An 11939-nucleotide genomic window follows, 5' to 3' on the forward strand; every position below is an offset into this window, starting at 1 on the left:
AATACAGCAACAAGCTAAACCTCTGACAGGGTCCTGTCGTCATGCACACGGCTGATGGAACAATGATCATTTAGTGTGCCACCGTAGACAACACAAATAACAGAGTTCACCAACAGTCAGAAACAAGTCACTCCCTCTGATTCAACACCACCGGCCATCCTACACAAGGCCACACATCTACCAAGGCAGCACATTTAAACATTAACACCATACATGCACCATACAGTATTCATGTTTCAAATGCAAGACTTACTCAGTGAGAACACTATCGTCTCCCCCCTCTGAGCTTTACTTGCCTCCTGAGTTGTTGCAAATTGGACACCTCCCTTTAACATGGATGGATATGAACAACTCTGTAAACATCCAAGCAACAGATCTCAAATACAGTATTTGCAGTTAAAGTGTTCTGTGCAAAGTATGAGGGGGGAAGCTTTGGCTAAGTCATTTCAACCATCTATTGTTATAAGCCTTGTGAGGGGAAATGTCTTATCCACTTGTCCTACAGTATAATGTACTGGAAAGACATTTCCAGATAGAATGAGTTGCAGTTTAACATTTACCATTGATTTTGGAAGGAAAGTGATCTGGGTAGATTCTCCACCCAAGTCCAGGATCCTCACTGTCATTCCTGCAACCCATTTTTTCAAATATTCCACTGTACTTTACAGTGCACTCCATGACCAAAGTTCTCTCAATACCTTACTAGTCGCATTGCTTTTAAATACTCACTCACACACTCAAAGGTAGCCAAATAAGACTGCATTTCAGGTCAGACAGCCCTAAGGAAGCGAAAATGTAAACGCTTGTTTTGCAAAAATAAAGTCAACTCACTAATTATGGGTTAAACATACAGTAGAAATAGCTGTCCTTCCTTATAAAAAATATAGTGATTTCTTTGTCAACAGTTCTTGAATTATTTGCAGGAGATTGCTGAGGGAGGGAGGGGATGGGCAGGCTGGAGGAGCGTGGCAGTGCTGCTGAGCAGGAGGGAGGGGCTAGTCAGGGGTTGGTGGCGGAGGAGATGCCCCAAATAACAGGCTGTCCCTCTCAGTGCCTGCAGACAGTTAGGATAGCTGCCCTTAGTGGATGTTGAAGTTGTTAAAATGATCGAATGTGGCTCCCAAGGCCCAACTTGTCTCAACGTTGTTCACCTTCTTGGCGAGCTGTGGAGCAGAAAACAAAAAACGATGTTTGTTAAGTTGACTTATTAACGTCTTGGTGCCTGTCCCCTACCTTTGTGCCCAGTGACCTGTTCCTGTCTCACCTGCAGCATTGTGTTGTCCTTGAAGCCAAAGCCCTCCTTCAACAGGCAGGTGATATATGTCATATCCATGCAGAGGAAGGGACTGATGGGACGGTACTTGGTCATCTTGTTGCACACTGAAAACAAATCAGGTAGGCACTACGTTAACAACAAATCACAAGGGGCAGGGAGCACTGTTACAAATATTATGTATTCACCTTATTTGGTGGATATTTAACAATTATTTACTTAACAGTAACATAGTTCTGTCCTGCTAATGCTGAGTTTTATGACGACAGCACGCGTGAGCATATTTTGAGACATCTTGTATCATGTCTCATGTGGGGTCAAGCAGCAGACAACCTCTAACCTGTACACCACATAATAGAAAGCTGGTCATCTTGTTTGGTTTATTTTGTTTATTTAGCTGACTGAGAAAGGGGGTGTGAGAAGAGTCAAGTGCTGAGGGTCTGCACATGTTGGTGATTCTGGGGATGGATGGCAGAGTCAACAGACTAGCTGTACACAGTGTGTCTCTCTCAGGCTCAGCCCCCGGGTCAGTTTGGTGTTGTGTGGCTGTCAGGTACGAGAGAGAGAGCTCACAGCTGCCCAGGTCAACCGCCTGCCAACCTGCCCAACGCCTGACGACCTGCCCAACGCCTGACGACCTGCCCAACGCCTGACGACCTGCCCAACGCCTGACGACCTGCCCAACGCCTGACGACCTGACCAACGCCTGACGACCTGCCCAACGCCTGACGACCTGCCCAACGCCTGACGACCTGCCCAACGCCTGACGACCTGCCCAACGCCTGACGACCTGCCCAACGCCTGACGACCTGCCCAACGCCTGACGACCTGACCAACGCCTGACGACCTGCCCAACGCCTGACGACCTGCCCAACGCCTGACGACCTGCCCAACGCCTGACGACCTGCCCAACGCCTGACGACCTGCCCAACGCCTGACGACCTGCCCAACGCCTGGCGACCTGCCCAACGCCTGACGACCTGCCCAACGCCGACCTGCCCAACGCCTGACCTGCCCAACGCCTGACGACCTGCCCAACGCCTGACGACCTGCCCAACGCCTGACGACCTGCCCAACGCCTGACGACCTGCCCAACGCCTGACGACCTGACCAACGCCTGACGACCTGACCAACGCCTGACGACCTGACCAACGCCTGACCTGCCCAACGCCCGACCTGCCCAACGCCTGACGACCTGACCAACGCCTGACGACCTGCCCAACGCCTGACGACCTGCCCAACGCCTGACGACCTGCCCAACGCCTGACGACCTGCCCAACGCCTGACGACCTGCCCAACGCCTGCCAACCTGCCCAACACCTGACGTGTTCATCGAGACCATATGACTGTTTTCGCAATGCAAACAGACTTTACATAACACACCAACTCGTTCCTGCTACCTGTAAATCTAGCACAGGCATTTATTGAGCCACGCGCTCTAACAGTACTAAGGCTATATGTCAATCTAACGTGCCAGAGCACTTTCCACATCAGATTACTGTAAATGATGTGTAAATGTGTTAAATAGCTAAATGTCAATGTGTATGTAAAATATCAACATATTTGTTTATGCTCTGAGAACAGTTATGAATCAGACATTTCATCTGATGGTCCTTGGTTATATTGGAAATGGCAGACGAAAGTGCCAATGTTCCAGGTTAGGTTACAGTAGTGCCAAGATGTTTGGGCATAAACAAGGTTGAGTGTTTGTGTGAGTTAGAACAGCGCATATTTTTACGGCAAGATTTTGTGGTGAGGAGCTGATGTTTTGTAAGGCCCGTGAGATTATTGAGTCTAACATGCAAATAAGCACCAACATTATTTGTTTGTACACTGTGTACTGCATCAATATAGTCAACATGTTTCTGAGGGGGAAAAGCATAGCACTCACCTTCTTTGGCTCTCTTCTTGAAATCCCTGACTTCTACCATGCCACCGCGACTGCCATCTGGAAAACAAAACATTTATACTTATTCTCATCTGCAACAACAGCTGTCATTTCAGTTTTCCAAGCAAATCCTAAAAACTGCAGTTAAATGTATTTGAGGAGAAAATAACTAAACATTTTTTATAAAAAATATATAACTTGAATCCTTTCATATCATTAGGTTTAACTGGATTCTTTCTGAATGGTGGTTTTGTATCCGTCCTGGTCTGTGTCTACTCACCGATGAGGCCTGACTCCACAGCTCTGTCGAAGTAGTAGGAGAAGGCATAGAAGATGCTGCTGCCCTTCACCTCAAACGGCTGGTGCACGATGCCTTTCACCACCCTCATCACCTCATAGTAACACAGCTTGTAACCTGCATAGCCTGGAGAGACACACAGATAACATCAAAATAATATTTACTATCTATCACAAACTGTACTGAATCTTCAAGGCAGGTATCATAAAAGTATAGAGTTACATCAGCTTCATGACAACATAACACTCAAGTCAATTGTTAACAAGTCAGAATCATTTTAAATTGTCACCAACAATAAAAGGTTTATTTTCAAATGAGAGTAAAATACCTGAGTTTGCTGCATGCTTGTGGTGGAATGTACTGGGAGAACCCGGAGCCTCTTTATGAGATTCAAATGGGGTTGAGGCTATGGGCTCTCCAGGGCTCTACACTAGAAAAACCCCAAAAGGATACTTTCACAGCACCCTGGGATTGGTTTGTTGGTTACAACTGGGGAAACCAAGTGCTGACAAGAGTAGCACACGCCTGTTGGGTTATCTATTTTTACCACATAATTGTAAGCGGTCAACATCAAGCCTCTCCTTACACAAAAAAATTCCAGCTCGGGGACTAACCCAGTATCTTTTGGCTCCATGACCGTGGTATGGGAGTGTTGCATTATTTGCGGAGTTAACTGACAATTTTCCTCTCATTTAAACACAAGGTTTGCTCTATTATAACTGTTTAAAGTCTGCATGCAGAGAGAAAGAATGACAAAACATGCATTCTGCACTGTCCAGTGGGAAAATGTTCTCAACTCAGACTGAACTAAACTCTAACATTGCGCTCTGAGACTGAATAATTTATTTATAGTTTTGAGGATTATAAAAAATAAAATATTATTGAAATTGTATGTTTTATCTTGTGCTTACCGTCAGGAATTCCACTAACTTTGTAGGTGATTCCACCAAAAGTCCAGTCCTCTCTGAACTTCTTGGGTAGACAGGAACTTGTGAAAACTTTCCAATCCAAACCTGAAAGAGTAAACCAGTTATTGCATCGTCCCCAACGAGGATGACAGTTAAATAGTGTGTCTGATTTATAGAAATCTTGTGTGTCTTGCAGCATTATACAAATGTATTTATCCAGCCTGAACAGATGAATGACTGCAGTTGCCTAGCTTGAATAGCTAAGCAAATACTGTATGACAATTCAAATTACCATCAGCCTCCAAAGCACCAAGAGTTGCCAATCGAGCCGCTACAAGTCCATTTCCAAGGTAGCTGAATGAGAACAGATATTCAGAAAACAGTGAGTATGCTGTTTTCATTGCATGCCATGATATACAATGAGTATACAAAACATTAAGAACACGTGCTCTTTCCATGACGTAGGTGATTCCAAGTGAAAGCTATGATCCCTTATTGTTGTCACTTGTTAAATCCACTTCAATCAGTGTAGATGAAGGGGAGGAGACAGGTTAAAGAAGGATTTTTAAGCTTTGAGACATTTGGAGGCACGGATTGTGTATGTGTGCCATTAAGAAGGTGAATGGTCAAGACAAAATATTTAAGTGCCTTTGAATGGGATATGGTAGTAGGTGCCAAGCACAATGGTGTGTCAAGAACCACAGGGTTTTTCACGCTCAACAGTTTCCTGTGTGTATCAAGAATGGTCCACCACCAAAATGGCATCCAGCCAACTTGACACAACTGTGGGAAGCATTGAAGTAAACATGGGCCAGCATCCCTGTGGAATGCTTGACACCTTGTAGAGTCTATGCTCCAACAAATTGAGGCTGTTCTGGGGGCAAGAGGAAAATGTACAACTTGTAGTGTGTTTGAGTTTTAAAAAGGCTTCTGAAGTTTGTAATTTCCACTTTGAAATTTCCGACTTGATTTTCGTTTACGAAAAATGTATCAACCCCAACAAAAATGTCCATTAATTATAATCCACATAATAATTCACATTTCCTGTTGCAGCATAATTATTTTCCTGCAAAATGAAGATCTGTACTATAAATACTGCACCAATGCTTGTTTACTCACCTGTGAGTATAGAGTTGTAGAGTGTGATTGAACATGTTGATGTTGGCAATGTAACTGGCTGGGGCAGTGAAAACTGTTTTCTATGGGTACAGAGAGAGGGGTTGAGTAATGTCTAATTAAATAGCAATGGTTATCTAAATCTTTGTAAAACATCAGTGGAGTTCAGTTGAACATTTACCTTTGATTTTGGAAGGAAAGTGATCTGGGTAGATCCTCCACCCAAGTCCAGGATCCCCACTGTTTTCCTGGTCTTGGCATACAAGTGACCTAAATACAAACAGATGGAAAGTCAAACACACAGAATTGGAAATAGAAAACTATAGACAGGATTCTATCCATCATCGACATTATAAACAGAAAGTAGAACATACAGGTACTGTACATTGACCACATACTGCATTTAGAATTAATTCATTTTCCAACCACCCGCTTGAGACAAAGACAGGCATTCTAATAGATACAGTTGAAGTCAGAAGTTTACATACACCTTAGCCAAATACATTTAAACTCAGTTTTTCACAATTCCTGACATTTTATCCTCATAAAAATTCCCTTTCTTAGGTCAGGTAGGATCACCACTTTATTTTAAGAATGTGAATAATAGTAGAGAGAATGATTTATTTCAGCTTTTATTTCTTTCATCACATTCCCAGTGGGTCAGAAGTTTATCTGCTACCAAATACGTTGTCATTATGGCAAAACAGTTCTATTTTTGTTTCATCTAACTAGAGGACATTTCTCCAAAAAAGTATGATATTTGTCCCCATGTGAAGTTGCAAACTGTAGTCTGGCTTCTTCCTTGCTGAGCGGCCTTTCAGGTTATGTCGATATAGGACTCGTCTTACTGCGGATATAGATACTTCTGTACAAGGTCCTTTGCTGTTGTTCTGGGATTGATTTGCACTTTTCGCACCAAAGTACGTTAATCTCTAGGGGACAGAACGAGTCTCCTTCCTAAGCGGTATGATGGCTACGTGGTCCCATGGTGTTTATACTAGCGTACTATTATTTGTACAGATGAACATGGTACCTTCAGGCATTTGGAAATTGCTCCCAAGGTTGAACCAGACTTGTGGAGGTCCACAATGCTTTTTATGAGGTCTTGGCTGATTTCTTTTGATTTTCCCATGATGTCAAGCAAAGAGACACAGAGTTTGAAGGTAGGCCTTGAAATACATCCACAGGTACACCTCCATTTGACTCGAATTATGTCAATTAGCCTAACAGAAGCTTCTAAAGCCATGACATCATTTTCTGGAATTTTCGAAGCTGTTTAAAGGCACAGTCAACTTCGTGTATGTAAACTTCTGACCCACTGGAATTGTGATACAGTGAATTATAAGTGAAATAATCTGTGTCTAAAAAATTGTTGGAAACATTACTTGTGTCATGCACAAAGTAGATGTCCTAACCGACCTGCCAAAACTATAGTTTGTTAACAAGAAATGTGTGGAGTGGTTGAAAAACGAGTTTTAATGACTCCAACCTAAGTGTATGTAAACTTCCGACTTCAATTGTATACGGTACCAGTCAAAAGTTTGGACACACTTACTCATTCAAGGGGTTTTCTTTATTTTTACGATTTTCTACATTGTAGAAAAATAGGGAAGACATGAAAACTATGAAATAACACATATGGAATCACGTAGTAACCAAAAAAGTGTTAAACAAATAAATATATATTTTATATTTGAGATTCTTCAAAGTAGCCACCTTTTGCCTTGACAGCTTTGTGCACTCTTGGCATTCTCTCAACCAGCATCACCTGGAATGCTTTTTCAACAGTCTTGTAGGAGTTCCCACATATGCTGAGCACTTGTTGGCTGCTTTTCCTTCCCTCTGCAGTCCAACTCAACCTAAGCCATCTCAATTGGGTTAAAGTCAGGTGATTGTGGAGGCCAGGTCATCTGATGCAGCACTCTATCACTCTCCTTCTTGGGCAAATTGCCCTTACACAGCCTGGAGGTGTGTTGGGTCATTGTCCTGTTGAAAAACAAATTATAGTCCCACTAAGCGCAAACCAGATGGGCTGGTGTATCGCTGCAGAATGCTGTGGTAGCCATGCTGGTTAAGTGTTCCTTGAATTCTAAATAAATAAAGACAGTGTCACCAGCAACGAACCCCCATACCATCACACCGCCTCCAGCATGCTTCATGGTGGGAACCACACATGCGGAGATCATCAGTTCGCCTACTCTGAGTCTCACAAAGACATGACGGTTGGAACCAAAAATCTCAAATTTGGACTCATCAGACCAAAGGACAGATTTACAATGGTCTAATGTCCATTGCTCATGTTTCTTGGCCCCAGCAAGTCTGTTCTTCTTATTGGTGTCCTTTAGTAGTGGTTTCTTTGCAGTTATTCAACCATAAAGGCCTGATTCACGCAGTCACTTCTGAACAGTTGATGTTGAGATGTGTCTGTTACTTGAACTCTGTGAAAGATGTATTTGGGCTGCAATTTCTGACACTGGAAACTCTAATGAACTTATCCTCTGCAACTCTGAGTCTTCCTTTCCTGTGGCTGTCCTCATAAGAGCAAGTTTCATTATAGTGCTTGATGGTTTCTGTGACTGCAAACTTTCAAAGTTCTTGAAATTTTCCGCATTGACTGACCATGTCTTAAAGTAATGATATACTGTCGTTTCTCTTTGCTTATTTGAGCTGGTCTTTCCATAATATGGACTTGGCTTTTTACCAAATAGTGCTATCTTCTGTGTACCACCCCTACCTTGTCACAACATAACTGATTGGCTCAAACGTGTTAAGGAAAGAAATTCCACAAATTTACTTTTAACAAGGCACACCTGTTAATTAATATGCATTCCAGGTGACTACCTCATGAAGCTGGTTGAGAGAATGCCAAGAGTGTGCAAAGCTGTCATCAAGACGAAGGCTGGCTACCTTGAAGTATCTAAAATATATTTAGATATGTTTAACACTTTTTTGGTAACTACATGATTCCATATGTGTTATTTCATAGTTTTGATGTCTTCACTGTCATTCTACAATGTAGAAAATGGTCCAAATAAATAAAAACCCTTGAATGAGCATGTGTCCAAACATTTGACTGGTACTATAGGTCTTTGGCCACCAAAAGAAAGGCGGCGGCTATCATTTTGGCCATAGGATAGGTTTCAAAATAAATGTTACACTAACTCTGTGTAAAAGGTGAGGGAATATTGCATCCCATCGTGACCAGATGGTGGCCAACATTCAAGACAGTCAGACAGGAGACTTGCACTGCTCTGCAACTGTGTACAGTGTTTAAACCTCAGAAATGACCCCCCTGACCATTAACACCACCTTAACAAAACATGAGCAATGTCTTACCTGTCAAAAAGTTCACTGTTACCCAGGCCAGGACTCCTACAAGAGAGAGTAGATGGAGAGTGTATGAGGTAAACATTCACTTGAGCCCAAATCATATGCAATTGTTGCCTTTGTAATCGTGTTGTTGGAAGTACTGATACATATTGTCATTTGAACACATGCAGTTCAGAGACTGTCAGTTAAGATATTGGAGGTTATACTAGTTTTCATTCATTTAACAGCTGTTACATTAGCAATATCTGTCTGACATGGATAGACCAACCCAGGTCATTACTACTGTCTCAGAGCTCAGGTTATGGCTCTCATAAAGTGAGGCTAATGAATTGCACATCTGATGAAACAGGAGTTGTTGCGGGTGTCTTAATGAGTGATGTGGAGGATCACTTAATATTGAGTGTGGGAAGGACAACCCAGACAAGGTTATTTAATTGCTCTACGAGGTAGCGATAGAGCTCCTATAAACACATGTTACCAGGACAGTGTTCGGAGATACCAACCACCTGGTTTGACAATACTGCAGCGTTTAGCTAATCTAAACAATGTCTACAGTTTTCCTCTTTACCAACATACCCACAATACCACAGTACCATAAAAGAAAATGAAAGACAAATGTTTGTGACAGCAACAAAGTGACATACCTTCATTTGTTCCATTCATTATGGAGACACTGTTGTTCGGTACAAAGAAGGGGGACTCGTCAAAGACTTCCCTAACCTACGGGGACAATTTATGATGACAGTGCATATTAATAAAGATCATGATGAATAAAGACAATAAGAAAATAAAAATAGATACGTATTATCTCAAGACTCAGGAATTGTTATTAGGCACATTTGGCTGAGAATGGCGGAATGCAAAACCACAAGCATGGCTAGAGTAGCCGCACTAATTTAATCATTCAAATGACATATTCCACTACTCCAGACGACCCCAAAACAACAGTTTTTTTTTTGCATAGTTATCACCACCTCGAAGTGGGTAGACTTTCCCCCCCAGTTTTTTTCAAGAACACTTGTAAGCACTTAGCAGTTTCATGTCCCGATCCTTGGCAGGACCTGCCATCCCTGTGCCAAACTAACCGAGGGGAGAGAAAACGTGCCTCACCTCATCCAGCAGAGCATTAGCCTTCTCCTTGGGCAGGAGGCGGAGCCCGGCCGTGGCTTTCAGGACCACCGGGGTCTGCTTCCACTCGTCCTCTGGCACAGTCTTCTTGGCCACCTTCAGCAGCGCTCTGATCGTGTTCCCACCCTGAATGGGATAAAAGGCATTAACAGATGAGCACGGTCTCCACTGGAACACTCAAATCACAGCCGTGACCAAAAGGGCTGATATAGATATTTCAATATAGATATTTCAACGTATTCAGTTGATTAAAGGGGTGATATGTTTGTCCACATTGGACTTCACATTGTCTGTTTTTTAAGATGTAGATCCCAAGACAGTAAATATCAGACTTAAGTGACAGCTTCAACAGAATCAGTTCATGTAATTACATGGTCTACATCGCAATGCCTAAATGAGAAAATGATAGACATGATACATACCTCTTCAGGCTTATCTTTATAGGCAGACAGACCAGGCTTCACCGCATGATACATCTCATTGTCCAGAACTGGCAGCTCAACTAAAAAGACAAAAAGTAGATGGGGAGAATGCATTCAACTTTCAAACAAGATATAAATATATGAAACGTGTGAAATAACAGAACTCTGTTGCATTAATGTGTGCTATGAAACGTGCTTTGTTGCCTCAATCATTGCTAGGCTTTACAATCACTGATGTTAAAGGTAAAGTAAATACAAAAACAGCAAATCAAAGTCCATTATTAGAGGTTCGTTTTTAGGGATTTCGGCCACACTAACAGATGATTAAAACTACAACTCAGCTGCCTCTTGGTTCGGTCTTGCCCATGATTGCTCTCTCCCCATGCTGATGGCAGATGTTTGCCTTTACACCACAGAGCGAATGACCCAACGGCAAACATATGGGAGACAGCTGAATGTAAACCCCTATTGGCTCCTGGGACTAAGCTAAGGCTGAGAGATACTGAATGAAATACACAGAAAAAGAGCGAGAGAAAACACTCACCTGGGTCTTTCTGGATAAATGTATAGATGTGGATCCGGGTGCCTGTGCTCCCAGCATCGAACATGATCCCATAGAAAGTGCGGCTGAGGTTGACAGGATGGGAGACCTCAAGCAAGACCTCAGGCAAGACTTTGGGCACGACTTCGAGCAGGAGGTTTTCGGGCAGGAGGTTTTCCATGTTAGCAGAGTGTTCGTGGTGGACTGTCTGGCGAGGATGGTAGGTTGCCTTCGCTTGGAAGTTCCAAGCCAGAACCGACATTGACATTACTGTCAGGAGAAGCATTTGAAGAGCCATCTTTTTTTAACACCCAAAGAAACAATGATGCTTTTGTAAAAGCTAAAACACTTTACTCTATGGATATACAGTAAGAGTCAAACTGTGCCTTATTCAAGATAGTCTTCTTCAGAGGAGCAGCACAAAATGCAGTGGCAGCAGCTTGCAGAGGTGATGAGAGACAACCGGAGAGGCAGAGACAGTGTGGGTAGCAATGCACATTCAGGACTGTCTGGTCATCGGTTTATAGTATATAAAGACATACGGGCTTGGCACTGGGCCACACCATGACAGGTCATCCACCAATCCTGTTGCGTTCCATCTAGGTTCCTTCAAGAGTACCCCTTCTGAAAGAGCTGGATACTGACTATCTGCTTACCAGCAGCAATTATTTTTCTCTCTCTTCATCTTTTGTGTGCAAGCTGGAGCCAAAAATCTCCCTAAGTGAAGAAAAAAAGAGGATCTATCAAGACATCAAAATGACTGGCTTGTAGAAATATGAAGCAATTGTCTTAAAATACATTTTATTGGTGTATTTAATTAAGACTTACAGGCAAGCTTGTCGATTACTACAATTCCTTCCCTGCACAAAGTATACTCATATTCGTCTTAGTAACCTGTCAGGTAGTAAGTAACCTGAGGTAGTAACCTGTCAGGTAGTAACCTGACAGCCCAAGGCAAGACGAGCAATACACCTTTCTCTAGAAATGTATAGGTCATTTTATGTGTGTATCACATTCCGAACCAATAATGACATG

At 42.7% G+C, this 11939-nt stretch overlaps 1 protein-coding gene across 1 annotated transcript; it reads right to left on the reverse strand.

Moving 5' to 3' along the window:
- Positions 1–935: 935 nt before the first annotated feature.
- On the reverse strand, positions 936–11563 carry LOC118368287 (ectonucleoside triphosphate diphosphohydrolase 5-like). The gene is made up of 13 exons (XM_035752278.2): positions 10908–11563; positions 10364–10443; positions 9924–10067; positions 9458–9533; positions 8820–8855; positions 5665–5753; positions 5487–5566; positions 4660–4721; positions 4371–4472; positions 3442–3585; positions 3165–3221; positions 1265–1380; positions 936–1163 (listed from the first exon to the last, which is right to left on the reverse strand). The coding sequence occupies exons 1-13, from the start codon at positions 11200–11202 to the stop codon at positions 1080–1082; spliced, it is 1365 nt and encodes a 454-aa protein (XP_035608171.1). The 5' UTR covers positions 11203–11563; the 3' UTR covers positions 936–1079.
- Between the last annotated feature and the right edge of the window lie 376 nt (positions 11564–11939).

The sequence above is a fragment of the Oncorhynchus keta genome, chromosome 35 (genome assembly GCF_023373465.1).
Source record: "Oncorhynchus keta strain PuntledgeMale-10-30-2019 chromosome 35, Oket_V2, whole genome shotgun sequence".
Classification (NCBI taxonomy): Eukaryota; Metazoa; Chordata; class Actinopteri; order Salmoniformes; family Salmonidae; genus Oncorhynchus; species Oncorhynchus keta.

What these genes read in the sequence shown, in the direction of transcription:
- LOC118368287 (XM_035752278.2), bottom strand. Translation starts at nt 11,202, where the DNA reads ATGGCTCTTCAAATGCTTCTCCTGACAGTAATGTCAATGTCGGTTCTG. An exon ending in CTACAACTCTATACTCACAG is followed by an intron (nt 4,722 to 5,486) that starts GTGAGTAAACAA and finishes GTTCTCATTCAG; the next exon opens with CTACCTTGGAAATGGACTTG. An exon ending in AGGACAACACAATGCTGCAG is followed by an intron (nt 1,164 to 1,264) that starts GTGAGACAGGAA and finishes TCTGCTCCACAG; the next exon opens with CTCGCCAAGAAGGTGAACAA.